The sequence below is a fragment of the Bufo bufo genome, chromosome 3 (genome assembly GCF_905171765.1).
Source record: "Bufo bufo chromosome 3, aBufBuf1.1, whole genome shotgun sequence".
Lineage (NCBI taxonomy): Eukaryota > Metazoa > Chordata > Amphibia > Anura > Bufonidae > Bufo > Bufo bufo.
Genome location: NC_053391.1, coordinates 434240784 through 434260153, shown reverse-complemented (window position 1 = coordinate 434260153; position 19370 = coordinate 434240784). Strand labels below are relative to the sequence as shown.

The 19370-nt window shown below is 39.8% G+C and overlaps 1 protein-coding gene across 2 annotated transcripts in view; it reads right to left on the bottom strand.

Annotated features, from left to right (window-relative positions):
* Window positions 1-19370, bottom strand: part of FHL2 (four and a half LIM domains 2) — an 84522-nt gene that overhangs the window by 8917 nt on the left and 56235 nt on the right. For both annotated transcript variants that reach the window (XM_040425011.1, XM_040425012.1), the window contains exon 2: window positions 12173-12351. In XM_040425011.1, coding sequence (XP_040280945.1) covers window positions 12173-12328 — 156 coding nt within the window. In that variant the 5' untranslated portion in view covers window positions 12329-12351. The remainder of the gene's footprint in view (window positions 1-12172; window positions 12352-19370) is intronic.

Here is a 19370-nt window from a genome sequence, read left to right as displayed (position 1 = left end):
CTGCCCTCAGATTGGCCAGCACCGTTCACGTGAGCAGTGCCAGCAAATCCCAGGGCAGCAGGAAGTGTCTTGGACTACTAATTGCAATGTATGCATCAGGCAGTCTGAGAAGTGGTACGGCCATCTTGAATGACAGAAGAGGAGCCTGGGAAGTGGCTGATCTGCAGCTGAAAAGATGGCACCAGGTTTTATGTTCATTTCTCAGTTAATGTGATTTGTTTCCCCCTTGAACTGGAGGGTCGCTTTATTGGAAGGACCTACAGTACATCACATAGCCAAAATGGAGTGTCTACAAAAAGCATATTTCTCTCTCTCAACATCCAGTTGTACCTGTATTAATAAGAAGTAGCAATAAATGAGGAACAAAACAAAGTAGAGTTATAAAAAGTGGGACGCTCTCCAGACTCCTTTTCACACGAGGAATAAAATTATTTAGTAAAACAGACATATCAGGAGTGGTGACAGATCCTCTTTAAATAGTTGGCAAACCTATTTGAAATACAATCATTTATTTATCACATCACATCGTCAAATAAATTAGCAAGTCCTCAAATCTTTTTATATTTTACCATAAACTGCCAGATCACATGATTAAAATAAATCTGTCACATTACATAGTGCAGATTCTGCAGAAAACTTGGCGAAGCTAGCATGAGACATAATCCTCTCCATAAATAATAGTGTGACTTCACACAGGATATTTCTCAGTTTGGAGTAATCTCTGACAGCCCAGTAAAGAATAATTCTAATTCCAGTAGATAAATTGTGATATGTAAAAGGTATAAGTGCCAAAGAAGGTTGCATTACCAGAGTCATTTCTCAAAGCAAATTTCTATTAAAATAAACTGAAAACCTATAAGCCAAAAAAAATACTATCATGTAACGTTTATTAAGAATCTGTCCCCAGGATCATGGATTGTTATCTGAAGTAACACATGAGTAATACTGCAGATAAGGAGTCCAGGTTACCATTTAAAATTTTCCTACTGCGCCCGTGCCCTTGTTGTCAGCATTTAAGGCTGTGCTGAGATACATTGGGGCACATTTATTAAGACTGGCGTTTTAGACATCGGCCTTAATAAAGCCCTGCACTGACGGTGGAGGGCGCCAAAGTTATGAAGAAGCTCCAGCCTCTCATAACTTCAGTGGATCCACCACAGCTTCTACATGTAAGCCTGCTGCCTTGCTATCTTACATTTAGACCATTTTCTACACCTAAAACAGGTATAGAAAATGGTAAATGAGATGGGCCTGCTGGCGCCTCCCCTTCCCCGCCCAGACCACACCCACTTTTTAACTTGGCGTGAGCAAGGAAAAGTTGCAGATTGCAGTGCAAAGCATCTTTTTGCCACAATCTTTGCCAGAAATACGCCTAATATATGGACTGTGCATTTCAGCCTAACTTTGAGTACTGACAGTGGAGGAACAAGGGACAGTAGGAAAATAAAAAGTAGAGATCTGGACTCCTTATCTGCAGTATTACTTATGCATTACTGCAGTTAACAGCCCAGAATCATGGTGACAGATTTCCTTCAAGGAATCACCAGTAAATGCAAGGAATTAAGTGCAAACCGAACTGATAGCTGGCTAGCAACTGCTATAGAGACAAGCAGTATTGGTGGTACTAGTACTATATAAACTTGTGTATTAAAAGTGATATGGGGAGGCAACGTAAGGTTAATGGAAGGAGGAAAGTAGCAGATCAACAACCATTGCAGTTGAGAGAATGACTGCCCAATTTTTCAGCAGATAATCACGAACGAGCATTCGTATGAACACTCGTTAGTGATCATCTGGCAGTGTAATACTGCCACTGATTGCCCATTGAACGAGCAAACGCTAGTCGATTATCGGGCAATCAAAATCTTTTGACATGTTAAAAAATTATTGTTTGCTGATGGCAGATTGTTCTGTCTAATAACAATCTTCCACTCGCAAACCACTATTCAGCATGGAGACGAGCAACGGCATAACGATCGCTCCTTCCCATGCTGCGGAAGAGATCACTGCATGTAATAACAGTCTCCTCCACTAGCGAGCAGGCAATTGCCGCGAGGGAACACTTCCCTCCTGACAATCGTCTGTTGGGTTGTGTAATACAGCCTTAATGTTGACCATATGTACCCATCAGCTATGACAACAGGATTAGCTACTGCGAGCAGATGATATTATATTTTATTCACATTCGCAAAAAACATACTGAATTATTTGGTTGAACACTGATTTAAAGGCTATGGACACCTTTCAGGGCAATTTTATTATTTTTAATTTCCACTCATTTTTGGATAAAAAGTAATTTTTTTTTCAATTGGTCTTTACTAAACATTTTCAACAGTTATTATTCTACAGCTTTTACTTTCGGTGCATTAGCAGACATTGGATCTTGTCTCCCCCTTCTCAGTGAATCTCCCTGACCGATCTTTAGCCCTCATGTGTATTTTTGAGCAATTCATAAAACTAATTATCTAATTATCAGTTTCTAGTTAGCTTAAATGAGTGTATATGAGCTGTCAGGAATTTAGAGATTAGGGCTACAAATTTAGCCATTAGAGCCGCTCTCTAACAGATTTACTGTGAAGCAGAAAGCAGCAGTCTGTAGATGCACTAAAAGGGAAAGCTGTAGAGGAAAAACTGTTAGACATTTTAAATAAAAAAATGTTATTTATTTTTATTTTTTATGAAATGCAAATGATGTATAAAGATATATATTCAAACAATTCACAACACCTCCATACAGATGTTCAGCTAGGGTGCATTCAAATTACAAAACATTCATTATGTGAAATAGAGAACTAAAACATAAAAATTAAATGCTGCTTACAATGTAATAAATAAATAATGTTAATTATATTAGACTCTTAATAAACATCTATAAATTCATAGATATGTTAGAAAAACATTAAGTCATTGGCCAAGTACTAAACAAGTATGGTATAAGTACTAAGGCCACGTGCTAACAATCTTCTATGTTTAGACTATAAAGAAAAATTGGGGGTCAGTCAGCACATCCAGTGCGCAGGTGCGCGTTGCCATGGCTGAAAGCACACAAGCAAAAAAAAACAACAATGCAACAGCACTCTGCAAACCAAATGAAGTACAATAATGCCAAAGTAATAGAAAGTATTCTGGTGCTAATGCTACACTAATAAATTTGAGATGCTTGGCAAATATATTTTGTACAAAATTATTTGGGCCCGTCTGCCAAACTTCAAGGCGATCTCAGTAAGACGGGAACCTTACACTAAATATCACATTAACTGGAGCCATACTGGCCTCCATTACATTCAGGGAATGAAGGTTCCATATGCATGCCGAGCCCACATTGTATTATACCTCTTATGGTGCCATGATGGCCTCCATTATATTCCGGGGATGCAGGCTCTTCATGCATGCTGAACCCACACTATATAATACCTTTTTGGTGCCTCACTGGCCTCTATTTTGTTCAGGGAATGCAGGTCCCACTAGCATGCTGAGCCCACTCTGTATTCCACCTATCCTGTGCCAAATGGCCTCCAATACATACAGGGAGAGCAGGCTACAGCTTTATAGCTACACTAATTAAAATCAGCCTATGGGGCAGACAGGTTATCAGGAGTGCACGACCAACAGAGTCAGCCACACCTCCGATACAAACTGCAAAGAAAAATTGGGGGTCAGTCAGCACATCCAGTGCGCAGGTGCCAATTGCCATGGCTGAAAGCACGCAAGCAAGAAAAATATACAATGCAACAGCACTCTGCAAACCAAATAAAGTACAATAATGCCAAAGTAATGCTGTTGCATTGTATATATTTTTTGCTTGCGTGCCTTCAGCCATGGCAACGCGCAACTGCGCACTGGATGTGCTGACTGACGCCCAATTTTTCTTTGCAGTTTATATCGGAAGTGTGGCTGACTCTGTTAGTGTAACCCCGATCTCCACCCGCACCTCTGTCCCTGCCTACTTGCACGGCCCGTCCTAACTGACGGCATACAACTTGGCAGTGGACCGCTTAGATACATGCAGGGGCCTAAAGAGTGCTAAAGTAATACGTAACAGAGTCAGGGAAGCAAAGGTCAAAGCCAGGAGGTAACGCAGGTACGCAAGGGAAAACACAATAGCAAGGTCAACACAAAAGGAGGTAACAAGGTCGAGGTCAGAAAACAAAGCCGAGGTCCAAACACAATAGCTAGGTAACAATAGGAATGCTGGTGAAGGTAGAAAGACCAAATGAAGTACAATAATGCCAAAGTAATAGAAAGTAAAACGTGACTCGCATAACACAGCCCAATATAGCCGAGCACCAATCATCATAGGCGCTCAGCTCTCCTGCTGCTTGTTGTCTAGGGGACGGAAGACGCCGGCCACGCAGAGGAGGCATGCGCGGCTGGATCCTCCCCGCCCCCTGGTCCCCATGGAGACGAGAACGCTGCCCGTATCCTCGCTCCGCTATGCGCGTAGAATGCCGGTGGCGCTGCGAAAGGAGAGTGCGCCGCCGGCTCTCCGTGACAGACTCCTGTTAAGCTGAAGAAATATTGTTCTGCCTAACCCAGTAAGTTTTCAGAATGAATATGCCCAGCCAAGAACATTTCAAGTAAAAATGTTCAAACACACACGATTCAGCCTCAGTTTTTATTGAAACCACTGTCCAGAATAATATTTATCCTGCAACTCAAATAAATAAAGAGGAATGTACGACTACTTCTGCTGAAACTTTTGTCCTGAACTTTTTACATCCACTGTTACCACTGATAATCTAATCCAAGATATAGTTTATATGGCTACCATCTGCAAATATGAACAAACAACAACTAATAGGATTAGACTTGTAGTATTCTGCTGCCAAAAATGTCAAAACAGTAAAAAATATGCTGGTTTTATGGAGTGCTGATCCCCTTTTGTATGCATACAGCTGTAATTTGTACTATGAACCTCACACAGCAAATTCCATTATAGCCACTCTGGCTGAACACTTCATTGTAGGCTTTGGATTTGAAGCTAAAATAGCTCATTAAGGAATGTGGTTAAAAAGACTCCAACTAAAACCAATAATCCAGTTTCTGGCTTAGTAGAACTCAACAGCTACCATTTTCTAATGTGGGGGGAGTGAGACAGCAGTGAGACATGGGAGAATACCTCTTTTTTTTTTTTACTATTGCCAGATTCATGTAACAAAGTTAAGGGGTTATCTAGAAAGGTCATTTCCAGGAGCCAATTAGTGAATTCTGACATAAAGTGGTTGTCTATTGAAGATAACCCCTATTCGTCTTTACATCAGAGGGTCCCCCACAAGGGACTCCCTCTATGAGCCAGAATGGAGAATTGTTCTGTTTGAGTGTCTCCCATTCTGGTAGACTCAAGCCATCCTTGTATTACATCTGAATAGCTGTCATGTAACATTAAATTTTGCATGCAGTGATTATTTCTAGGTGGGCAATTCTCTACCTCTCCCCCTCCAGTAAAATTAAATACGCTGTTTGGCAGGTTGCTGGAAGCAGCTGAATTTTAAAAGACAAAATGGAAAAAGAGAGCATTGATCTCACATCCACATGCAATGCATTGCTCTATTGCTTCTATGCATAATTTATAACTGTATACTGGGCATTTTGTATAGTTTTTTTTTAATCAAAATGCATAAGCCTACACAACATGTCTTGGTGGCTTTTTTCAAGTGGGTTCCTACTCTGATTTGGCACAGTGCCATATGGTGACCATCCCACCACAACACAGCACCCGCAGGTGGCAAGACCTAGCATTCCAACAGCAACCCTACTGTCAGGCTAAGCCCCTTGGCATTGGGCCCCAAAAATCCACAGACACAGCAACCATGCAGGCCACATTGACATGGTGAGTGGACCCATGCATTTTACGTATACTAAGTGCCTTGTGTACAGTTCATAAATGCCACTGAGATGCAATAGATCAATGCATGACATGTGGATATACAGTCCATTTCTATTTCTCCACACTCTTGAATTTTAAAAGACCCCTGTAAAAGATGGAGGTCCTTCATTCAGAAACCTCATCTATTAGTAAGATTAGAAAGTGGATACAAAAATCATCTCTAAGTCTGGAGGCCCCAACATGTCCATACATTAAATAGACATAACATTTATTTACAACTGGTAAGTGTGTAATGCTTCATTTTACCTGCAGTGAAACTGTAATACTTGTTGTCCTACAGACTACAGCTGATCATTGGCAACAGGCACTGAGACACCCTCTGAATAATTTATTCGCTGTGGGTCTTTTTAACAAAAAATGTTTGTGTAAAGTGGACAACCCCTTTCAAGAGCAGAGTTGTCACCATAAAACCCTGTGGTGTCAACAGGAACTCAACTGAATTTTTTTACGAATGCACTGACCTGACATACCTATATCAAAATATCAATGCATTCAAAATCAACCTAGAGGGATGAAGGTGGAAAATGGGGGCTCGTTAGCTCAGAGGTAATTCTACCCAAACCTGAAAATGTAATTTGAGGTGCAGTTACATTTTTTTCACATCACATTACAGAATAGAGAAAATATGTATAATTTAAACTATAGCTTGACTCACTTCATGATTCATACCTAAAAATGATAATTTAGTGGTCATTTATCCCAGTCTTTAAAGACAGAAGTGATCATTAGCATTTCATTTATGTCCTGTGATGTTCTCAGTAAAGGAAATTCCAGGACAATAGTCATTTTTTCACATTCTGATCATAATGATTTATGCTTCTGAGAATCTCCAGGACTAACTATGGTACATACAGGACACAGTTCCACTGGGGTAGGCTATGGTGCAGCTTTTGATTCCTTCACAAATAGCAACCCCTTTCTTCTGCTTACTTTTGGGATGTGCTTCTCCTTGTATAAATCTTAAATCGTGCATCGTATACACATTCCAAGACTAACTACATTTTTCTCTAATTTTTGCCAGATCATTTTACCACAAAATATGCAAGAGTTTGTAATTTACTCAATGGTTTTACAAACAATAACTTGAAATGATTACATGTAATGTGATGGCTTTATTCCAACTATGTTATTGGTACCACATGTAGTTGTTAGTTTCTGGACTCCAAGATAATAGAAAGAAGCTAGACTAAATGCTATTATCAAGGTGACATCATCGAGATATGTCATACCATACATCATTTTAGATCCAGGAGAGGGGGCTGTCACAGCTAGATATTGGTGTCTAAGGGGGCCCAGCAGTACTTATCTGCTGCCTAAAGGTGAATTTACACTATTATGCTCTGCAGTTAAAGTAAGAGAGGACATGTACCATGCATAACTTTACCCATATTAAGTGTTCACTTCAGGAGAACCGCACACCCCAACACACATTTCGCCAGTAACTATTCTCTGGTAGTTTTTTTTTTGTACAGCTCCTCTATATTTTAAATGTATAGACTCATTAGAAGTTTTGTTTGCCAACAAGGAATGATTTCTCCCCCTTAAAATGTTTTTGGGAAATGATATTTAATTGTTTCAAATAACAAATCATGAATAATATGAGTTTAAAAGTTCGAGATGATTAATTCCTAAATATTTTTCTGACTCTAATGTTCTGACTTCCTTCCAACTTTTGAAATTCCTGATGTCCCTTGCAGAAGAAAATGGGACACAACAACAGGAGAATAATTTATCTTGCTTTCACTAGGAGAGAAAGGGATGTTCACTATTTCCATGCTTATTTAACAATTGGATGAATCCTAAAACATTGTTAGCCCAGCGGTCCGTACCGTCGCTGCTGCCCCTACCCGCGGACACGGGCTCCCTCTTTCCCTCCTGCTGCCATGTGCCGTACTGACAAGTGTGGGCATCAGGTAGCTTAACTATTGCATCTGTGCTAAATGCCAGAGTTTACTTCCTACTGGAGACCTGTACTGTTAGGGCTTGCATGGGTGTGTCTCTCGTCACTTGTGAGACAGCACGTTCACGCCCTCTGTCTCACCAGCCTATGGCTGGATTGCAGAAGGTATTTGAAGGCGCTTCCTAGCATAGGAAGATGCCTGAGCAACTCATGGTCACTAGTTTGTCTAGTTCCAAGTGTAAAGGTGTTTTTCAAGGTCTGCTTTGCCTATTTGCCGCCTGCCTCTGACTTCGAAATTCGTTTACGGACCTTGCTTCTTTGCCGCCTGCCTCTGACCTCGGACTTTGTTTACAGACCTTGCTTGATCGCTGCCTGCCCTGACCCCCGACTTCCTGAACATGTACTTCCCCTCGGTGCTTGCAGCGGTATTTCTGACTCCATGGTCAGCTGCCACTGACTCTGGGACTGCTCTGGAGTGGCACCTGGAAACTACCCTAATGACCCAAGCCTATCCTCACCATCAGAGGCTCTAGTGAAGACCAGGTAGTTGCTTAGTCACGCCCCTCCAGAGTATAGCCAGTCAGTGGCGCAGTGGGTCCACACCCGCTTGCATAACAAAAAAAAAGCGGAAAATATATCTCTATTTTACCTGTGATTTTGGAATAAAAAAAATCTGATACAATGATGTTGTTTTCTTTTGGCTGTCTTGCTTTCCATTCATGGAGTTATGACAATGAAAAGAGAGCACAATGACTTGAGTTTACTATTATGGCTGCACCCCAATTCTTGCATAATGTGTGGCAACTTTTGGGGCATTTTTGGCACAATTGAGTGCATATCTTTTTAGACATATTTATGAAAAAAGTAAACCAAAAACAATAATCAACTCGGCCTTGCACTCCAAGGGGCATGGCTTCCTGCCACAAAATGTTGTCGCATGGTAAGCCAAATAAAATATTGTGTACAGTTAGACTAGAAAGTAGCGATAAGTGAGCCTTTTGAGATTTGGTTGGTTTCAGGTTCGGCAACATTTAAAAAAAGTTTAGTTTCGACCAGAATCGATTCTACCCAAACCAAAGCTGCTCCACTTGTCCTGATTGATATATAATACCCTCAAGTCTCCTTGGACTCAGAAATTGTAGGAAAAGATATTATGTCTTTTTGTTAATTTTTTCAAGAATTTTTGCTTTTTCACTCCCCTCATTCCAAAGCTCCAATGACAGCAATAGGAAGTAGTGATACTGACATACATAGCTATAGATAAACTCATAATTGGTGTTAACGAACTATATGTTTAAACACACACCACGCCATCATATATGTTATGCTTTTTCATATACCAAAGCTTCCAGAAATTGCCACTTATCGGGGGCAGATGGTGTTTAAATGCACACGGTGTTATTGAAAAGAAAATAGAAAACAGTGGCTTGTTTGGGGACCAAGCATCCAAAAATGATGATAATTTTCAGAAGAAAGAGTGGCTTGTCTCTCTACAGTGTAATTTGCGTCTAGGTTCACTTGGAGAACAATGGCGTTATTTCCGTAAAAAAAGTTTGGCTATAATGCATGTGTAATAACAACGGACAGATATAATGCACTGAATTAAAAACATGCAATTGCTCTGCAGCAGAATGCTGTTGGGATGCTGTGCTGGCAATAATATATAGAAAGTTAAGGTTTTGGGGAGAAAATAGCAGTCTCTGTTCAAATTATTAAAAAAGATATTTTTTTTCTTGCAGGTGGCTGGTTTTGAAGTACAAAACTCCTAGGATGAGGTTCTGCAGCAGCTGTCTTATTAAGCACTGTGCCTCACCCAGCCCCTCACTCCCTGAAACGGCTTTCCCTAAACAGCCCCTAGTATTTTACACAATTATTTCTTTCTATTCTGTCCCTGTAACACTAGAAGAGATGATTGTTTGTACCTCAGTATACTGTATAAGATTGTTTTTTCTCAGACACTGCATAGACTAGTATTGATCGAGCACCAAAGTTGTGCTTGAGCAGAACACTTTGCGATGCTTGGGTGCTCTACAGAGCACCCGAGCACAATGGAAGTCAATGGGAGAAACTGAGCATTAAACCAGGCACCACCTGCTCTGAAGAGGGGAGGATGCCGGGTCCCACTGAGGTCTATGCAGAAGATCGCTGTACAGTGTGGGAATCCCCGATTGTGAGTCCACGGCTTAGGACTCCCTGCTCTGACTCCATATATAGCTATGTCCATATATGGAATCAGTGCTTGGGGACACCCAGTGTATTTAAATCTAATTTAGTCTCTATTTCTGAAAAGTTTCTGCTGGAATTTGAACTCACAACCTTCTACATTAGAGACAAGGACTTTAACCACTCAGCTATAAAGCTGAATGATAAACTGTCAGAAAAACCTCAGAAATAGAGGCTAAATTAAATTTATATATATATATATATATATATATATATTTTTGTAATTGTAAAAAATGTATGGCACAAAATAAATGTGCAATTACGAAAAAAAATATATCTATCTATCTATGTTTTGTAGCCTCTGAGCCAATCAAGGCAAGCCCCTCACTTCCTCCCAGGGTCATATGAGCACCCTTCTTCTTCCTCACTTGTGGTTTTTCCCACTAACATGTGCAGGAAAATGTTGCTACACACCTTTTTACTGTATTTATCTGAAGCAAACCTGAAATTCATTTGGCAGGCGAATTTTTGCGAACTTTATCATCCAGCATCAGACACTGCGATAAGTCTGGCTTATTTTTGGACTGTTTGTCTAACTATGAGGCAGAATTGTTCTTTGTTTCCGTGCATCTTAAAAAGGCATAGAAGATAGCAGTACTGGAAAAGTACTGATTACACATTGGCAGCAGATACATTTAGCATTCAGTATTTTGTGTACTTTTGTGTATTTTTTTATGTATGGCAGGTAGTGTGACATTTGGTAACAATTTCATTATTAGCTGAGCCTGAGTTCCTGGAAACAAAATTAGTCTTGTATTCATATAATACCATAGAAATGCCCCTGTAGCTGCTATATGACCATGGAGAGGTGTGCACAGCATTGCTCATACTAATTCCATCGCCACTGGCACTGTACCCTAAACAAACAACTTATCAGACCCCCAAAGACTTCAACTGCTTATTTAACCAAAGTAAGAGACAACTTACGTCATAGAACAACTAATCGACCAACATGACTATGCGACCAAACATCACTCTGTAAAAGTGTTGCCTCACAAGTGAATGAGGTTGCAACATGATTTGCAAGTTGCCACATCTGCAACCTTAGAATCTCAAAAAATCAAACACAGCTGGATTTTGTTGTGGTTATGGGGTCACATTTGCACCAACCCGCAAGTCATGCTGTGACCCCATTAACTTGTGAGGCAGCACGGATGTCATAGGCAAGATTGTAGTGTAGCCCCAGCCTTATGGGAGATGAAAGCAATTACTTTAATCCCTTGCATGCAATCTAGTAGACAGCACATTAATTTTTATTTTAAGATCGCTGTGGGCCCCATAGCCTACAAGGCTCCATGTGCAGCTGTACAAGTTCCACCTATCATATGCCTAATTCTGGTACATAATGAACCATGGTTCTGCAAAGGAGGTGGATGACAGATGACCGGACAAGGAGAGCAAGAATGAGTAACCATGCTTCTTGTGATAAAGAGGAGCTAAGGTTCTATCATACACGTCAGTTCTTTAGATGTAAGTGGTAGAGTATTTATCTCTCCTTACCTTTTTTATCCCTGTTCTTTACTTAGCAAGTATATTTAATAGGACCCAAAAAGAAGCACTGGTTTAAAAGCTAACCGGCCATGGATACAATTTATCTCAGCAACCAATATATAAAAAATATAAAACCAGACTGCAAACCGTTACCTAACCAAAGATGTCTAGATGAATGAAAGCTAGCACCAGGCTAACTATACTGAACATTGGTTGCAGCTTGTTAACGGTGAATCCTCCTCTCAGACATGTATTGCATATCCACAGGATATGCCATACATGTCTGACAGTTGTGGGTCCCACCTATCAACCCACACCTATCCCAAGAATGGGTGTCCTCCAACCTTTGTCCCACCCGGCGAGGTGTCCACTGAATCCATGCAGGGGAATGTGAGAAAAGGTGCCCGTGCATGTGCGTGGCTTTCTCCAGTCTGTAGGTCTTTCAGAAGCAGCAACATAGTGCAGAATGGAGAAGGCTGTGCATAGTGTTCCACTCGTGACAAAGGTGGCAGTCCCAGAGATGGGACCTACATCTAGGAGACATTTATGGTACATCCAGGAGGTAAAAATTACGATTATTTCTGAGTTTGTTTCTTCTATTTGTAGATTTCTAATTCTGTTGGCAACTGTAAAAAACTTTAGGGCACTATTAAGCAGAAATTTCACTGTACCTTGCCATCACAGCCAATGGGCTTCTTGCATTCTTCACAGGTGTTGGAGTACAGATTCTCGTAACATTTCACACAATATGGATTTTCTTCTTTCAGAAGGTATTTTTTTCCAAACAGAGTTTCCTTGCAGTAATGGCAATCAAATCGCTCAGTCATTTTTAATACCGTTCACGCCTAACCTGTAAGATATGATATAATTAAGACTTACCACAAGTCAAACTGGATGAACTTTAATGATCGATGATAATAGTATTAATTTCCATTCATACCAGTCTAGACAGCTTCTTACTGGTTTAGGACACATATTGACAGCAAAGATGTCACCACATTTTTTTTTTTGCCAGTAAAAACCAGATAGCAATACATATCTTTTTTCTAATCTGCTTTTCTGATTGCAGATTTATTTATTCTATTTCCTGAACATGATTATAGGGGTGGCCATCTTGCCTGAGCTGTTCAGCATTTAGATTTTTTTTTTACGGCAGCCCTATGGTACATAGACACAATGAACAGGAGGGCACCTCATTATCTTCTATAGGAGAGTTTTTTAGGCATGCTCTGTGACTAGTGTTGAGTGAGCATGCTCAGCCGAACACCAGTTCGGCTCGAGCATTGCGATGCTCGAGTCAGTGTTTTTAAATCTAATTTAACCTCTGTTTCTGAAATGTTTCTGCTGGGATTGACTCACGACCTTCTACATTAGAGGCAAGGGCTTTAACCACTCAGCTATAAAGCTCATAGTAGTTTGTCATGTAGTAAGTATTCCTATACAGCTGAAGTATCATTTCATATTTCACTGCAGGTGAACATGTAGCTGTATAGCATAGTGGTTAAGGTTCTTGGCTTTAATGTTGAAGGTTGTGAGCTCTAATCAATAATTAGAATATATAATATATTATAATATATGTAAATATATTATGGCTAAAAACATCAGTAGTAGTTGCCCACATATAATACATTAATAAATATCAGAAGTTTGATTATATATATATATATATATATATATATATATATATATAGTGGATATAAAAAGTCTACACACCCCTGTTAAAATGTCAGGTTTCTGTATAGTAAAAAAAATGAGACAAAGATAAATCATTTCAGAACTTTTTCCACCTTTAATGTGACCTATAAACTGTACAACTCAATTGAAAAACAAACTGAAATCTTTTAAAAATAAAATAATATGGTTGCATAAGTGTGCACACCCTTAAACTGATACTTTGTTGAAGCACCTTTTGATTTTATTACAGCACTCAGTCTTTTTGGGTATGAGTCTATCAGCTTGGCACATTTTGACTTGGCAAGATTTGCCCACTCTTCTTTGCAAAAACACTCCAAATCTGTCAGATTGTGAGGGCATCTCCTGTGCACAGCCCTCTTCAGATCACCCCACAGATTTTCAATCAGATTCAGGTCTGGGCTTAGGCTGTGCCATTCCAAAACTACAATCTTCTTCTGGTGAAGCCATTCCTTTGTTGATTTGGATGTATGCTTTGGGTCTTTGTCATGCTGAAAGATGAAGTTCCTCTTCATGTTCAGCTTTCTAGCAGAAGCCTGAAGGTTTTGTGCCAATATTGACTGGTATTTGGAACTGTTCAAAATTCCCTCTAGCTTAACTAAGGCCCCATTTCCAGCTGAAGAAAAACAGCCCCCAAAGCATGATGCTGCCACCACCATGCTTTACTGTGGGTATGGTGTTCTTTTGTTGATGTGCAATTTAATTTAGCCTCTATTTCTGAAATGTTTCTGCCGGGATTTAAACTCACAACCTTCTACATTAGAGCCAAGGACTTCAACCACTACACTATACAGCTACATGTTAACCTGCACTGAAATATGAAATGATACTTCTGCTGTATAGGAATACTTACTACATGACAAAATACTATGAGATTTTTCTGACATAGCTTATCATTCAGCTTTATAGCTGAGTGGTAAAGTCTTGCCTCTAATGTAGAAGGTTGTGAGTTCAAATCCTGGCAGAAACTTTTCAGAAAGAGATGCTAAATTTGATTTAGATACACTGGGTGTTCCCAAGCACTGACTCCATATATGGACATGGCTATATATGGAGTCAGAGCAGGGACTCATAAGCTGCGGACTCACACTAGGGGATTCCCTTACTGTACAGCGATCTGCATAGACCTCAGGGGGACCTGGCACCCTCCCCTCTTCAGAGCAGGGGGTGCCTGGTTTAATGCTTGGTTTCTCCCATTGACTCTCCCACTTTGGTGCTCTATTAACACTATCTGTGACCTGTGCAGAGGTCATTGTACAAGGGAATAATACATAAGCTTTGACAATCACCTTTTATGAATGGTGGATCCTGTCTTATCTGCCATTCTAATCCTGCCTGTAATGATACGACCTCTGTGTTTAGATAAGCAGGTAACTGCAGTAAAGTGATCTGTACAAACCAAGAAGTGGTGCCTATTATTAGGCTTAGTGGCCAGTGCGAAAACTGCAGAATTTTATGTTTTTGTTTAAATATACTGTAGATATTGATATGGAAAATGAAAAATAACCTCATCAAAATGTTAAACATAAAAACGTGATCTAAACAATAGGTCATTTTCTGGTGACACATCCCCTTTAGAGAGGTTATCCAAGATTAGAAAAATGTGACTGCTGTCTGTACATCAGTCCAAGTAAAAGGCCCTCTATCCTATACAACCCCTTTATTTGTTAATTAAACACTACATTGAATCCCAAACTTCTCACAGACAAATCATAGAGGATGTTGTTTCCTTACAAATCGTATATTTTCTTGTTACCTGCTATAAATTTTTGCTTTACAATCAGAGTTTCTGGTGGCGTATAATACTTGGCTAATCTGCTTTTAAACTTTTTTTTATTTCAACTACCGGTATATGATTTTAAGTGTTTTTAACCCTTGTCTGTGTTGATGTACAGTATTTATGAAGTCCAAGCTGTTACAGAGGAATGAAAAAATACTTTGTTCGTACAATAATAAAAAAAAATTAAAACTTATGAGTGCATAATGTGTTCACCTCCTTTGTTATAAAACAACCGACGGTCTGATCCAACCAATTAACTCAAAAGTCATATAGTTAGCTGAGGAGGACCCCCTGGTGCAATCAGAGTGTCACATGATCTGTGACATGATGTAAGTTTAAATACACATGTTTTGAAGGCCCCTGAGTCTGCAACACTACTAAGCAAGGACGCTAAAGACCAAAGAACTCTCCAAACAGGTCAGAGACAAAATTGTGGAGAAGAATAGATTATGGTTGGGTATAAAAAAATAAAATCCAAAACTTCAACTACAATCCTGATAAGAGAAGTTCATCCACAAAACTTACAAACCGGGCAAAGAGTGTCACTAGACAGTATTGCACTGTCATAACTAACTGGACGGGTTCACTATGTGGGTTCAGCCCCCCCAAACTAGAGTAAGCAGTTTATAGTATAATTGACGTCAAGTACGATTATGTAATTCCAATGCTGTGCTCCCACAAACCAGCTGTAAAATGCATTAAGAAGATTCCTCCTTGAGTCCTCTACATTATGTGCTTGAGCTTGGGAGTCCTTGCATTTCATTTTACTGCTGGTTTGTGGGAGGACATTGTCAGAATGAGAGCGAGTATGAAGATAAAAGTGTACATCATCAGACTCACTTCCACAGCATCACTTACACTGTACACCGCTTACTCTAGTTTGGGGGGCGTTTTAAAGCTGACAGATTCCCTTTAAGAAAGGAAGAAACTCCAAAAATCAGCAAGGAACATAGTGCAACTTGAGTCTCTCCAAGTATACAGGCACGTAACTAAGACTCATATTTTTCCCGGCAAAGATGCACATCTAAATTTACGACTTCAGTCCCTTATGTAGAGTCACGCTATCCATTTTGCTTTCACTCAGTACTTGCATCTGGAATTTCTAAACAAGACCTCCCTGTCACCAGAACCAAATTCCTGAATCACACAATTAATCTTCAAACTTTTTTTTTCTGTTCCCGCATTTTCACAACTATGTCTAAATGATGCCATCTTGTCTCTTAGCTGTCCTGACCTCCGACACAAATAAAGAGCTTACGTCCTGGACTTGTATATTTTCTGTGCATGCTTGTATATTTAATCAAACGAATTCTCTTGCGTGTAACACTGAGCCAATTGTTCCACATGATTACACTGCACCTCTCTCTCTTTTTTTTTGTTGTTAAGACCATCAACGACTTGAAATATTTCACATTTTTCCCAGACAGGAGATGAAAGTGTAATCCGAAAAGAAAATATCTAAGACATGCTATTACAGGAAGAGGAGATCCAATTCCTTACTTCGCAAAATTGCTAGGTGAATTGACCACATTTTGTTGCCTGCTGTCCAGGTTCCAGTATTTGGGGGATATGCTGAAATCAAATACCCCTAGTACTTATTATGTTACCATTAAATATATAAGGGGCCTTTTTTAATATTTTAGAATGTTAAAATCAACTCATTATCCAAAGGTCCATTCTGGATTTTGTCATTTTACACACGTACTAATGGAATAAATGGAATATAAACAGTCATATGTGAGGTTAACCATAGACTTCTCCTAAATATTTAGAACAGGCACCTACAGATGGAGACTAACCCCGTCATCGTGGCTTGGTGTTTCTAATCCACTTAACCACTATTTATTTTAACACTTGAGTATTAATATAACATATTTGATTATATATTTCATGCCAAACACAGGTCAGTTGTCCCAGTAATGGCACGTAAAATTAAAACGCGCCTTAGAGCCACAACTGTGCATGTATTAGTGAGTTGCATTATGAACAACTGATATATATCTAGTACTAAAAACAAGGAGCAATTTTAGTACAACTATAGTTATGTAGTTAGTCAACAAGGTTTTCAGGGAGCAAAATATTGATGACCTATCCTCAGGATAGGTCCTCCATATCTGATCGGTGGGGATCTAACTCCTGGCACCTCCGCAGATCCACTGTTTGAAAGGGCTTGGATGAGTGCTGTGGCATCCTCACAGCATATGAAACACAGCTCTATATATTGTATACTGGCTGTTCTAGGTATTGCATTCACTTGAATGGCACTGAGATGCACATAGACCATGTGACCGATGAATGTGACATTACTGGCCTAGGAAGAGAGGCTGCAACACTCACCAGAGCACTGCTATCTCTTCAAACAGCTGATTGTGCGGGTCCCGGAAGTCGGACTCCACCAATCAGATATTGATGACCCAATATGGCAGTTCCGGAACACCCCTTTAATTCGGTTAATAAAATACATATGTTGATCAAGATCATCAGGGGAAGGAAAAGCATGTGAATGAAAGAAAGGGGACCATTAATTCTTAGAACTTTCCTACCCTCTATTGATCCAGAGGAGTAAGGAAAAACCGATAAAGCATTACCGAATCTGCCCTTAAGGGCAAAAATGTAATTTCTGATCCCAAATGGCGATCAGACTCCATCAATATTTGAACATTCTTTAAGCCTTAAGCTGTTTCTGCTAAAACTAGTTCCTGGGGTGATGTTCTACAGCCTTACCGCTCTTACAGTAAAGAATGCTTGTTGCCTCTACAGACATTTTTTTCTCCAGATGAATGCAGTTCCCCCTTGTATTTTGAGAGGATTTGACATGAAGTAGCTTTTTCTTATATTTTTCATTACTCTAGCATTCAGTCATATCCTGCTCTCTGTGTATTATGCAATGCAGAATTTAAATTCCATTCAGTTTCGCTCCCAGTTGGAAGTGAATAGGAGCAAGCACCATGGTAATCACAGTTTACCAAGTGTATAGCACTGGGCACTGAACTAATGTTTGGCATGTTTAGTTAAGGCCCTCATACACAATTGTATATTATTGGCCAAACCCACTGAGAAAACCCCTTTAAGCTTGTGGGTGTAACGTGAAAAATGTGTAAAAGTTCAAGAGGATTGAATACTTTTTCAAGACACTCTATATGTATGGGGCGTCAGGAGGGAGCCGGGAGAGATATCTGTTAGCTGAATTACCATTTGGCCCACTGCTATTGAATGTGTATGTCCACATTTACTAATTTAGCACTCCGAATGTTTGAACACATTGCACTCTATAATATATTTAAAGTGTGCCTAAACTTTTAAACAGTTTTATTAAAATTATTCTAATTGTCATATAATAAATTATTGTAATATACTTTATTTTTTCTATTTTACTTACAAAATAAGCACCTGGAGTTCAGATGTCTATAGCGCTTTAGAATCCGTACGTTCGTACACCTCTAACATGTTGGAATTCACTGTAGGGCTGTACTGGCATCACTGATCATCGTGGATCCTGCCTGCTAAAGCCTGGAGACCCTGCCCCAGTGGAGCTCTGCATAGCACATGCTGCTCCTTCTAGTGCCTGCTCCGCTAAAGCATTGGATGTGCTATGCCAAAGTAGGCAGCAGTATAGTGCACTCCGTACACCGCTTCCATAATGCTATAGATACCTGAACTTCAGATGCCTATTTTGTAAGTAAAATAGAAAAAAGATAAATAAAGTCGATTACAATAATTCTTTATATGACATTTAGAATAGTTTTTATTAAAGGGATTCTGTCAGCCCGATTTTCGATACTGAGATTTTGGTATCATCATATAAGTCTCCATTATCTCATTAAAAATATACTGGTTTTACTCCCACCAGTCGTTTAATTTTTGATAAAAATAGGTTTTATGTATATGGTAATTACCTTCTTAACGTGCCTTAACGTTTGTGCACGGTCATGCCCCTGATCTCTGATCCCAGCGCCGCCCCGCTGTTAATTTATTCACTCCTCTCCAGCCTTTTTTTTTTCTCAGTGCGTCATAATCCCGCGCATGCACCGATCACACTCGATGAGGCTGCTGCCAGGACACCGCGCAGGCCTGAACTTGTGTGACATCGGCTCATGTGTGGGAGAAAAAAAAAGGGCGGAAAGGAGTGTATAAATTAACAGCGGGGCGGCGCTGGGCTCAGAGATCAGGGGCGCGGCTGGGCACAAACGGCCGGAGGGACAGCTTCTTAGGCACGTTAAGAAGGTAATTACCATATACATAAAACTTATTTTTATCAAAAATGAAACGACAGGTGGGGGGAAACCTAGTATATTTTTAATGAGATAATGGAGACTAATATGATGATACCAAAATCTCAGTATCGAAATCGGGATAACAGAATCCCTCTAAAGTTGTTTAGACGTTTAGGTACACTT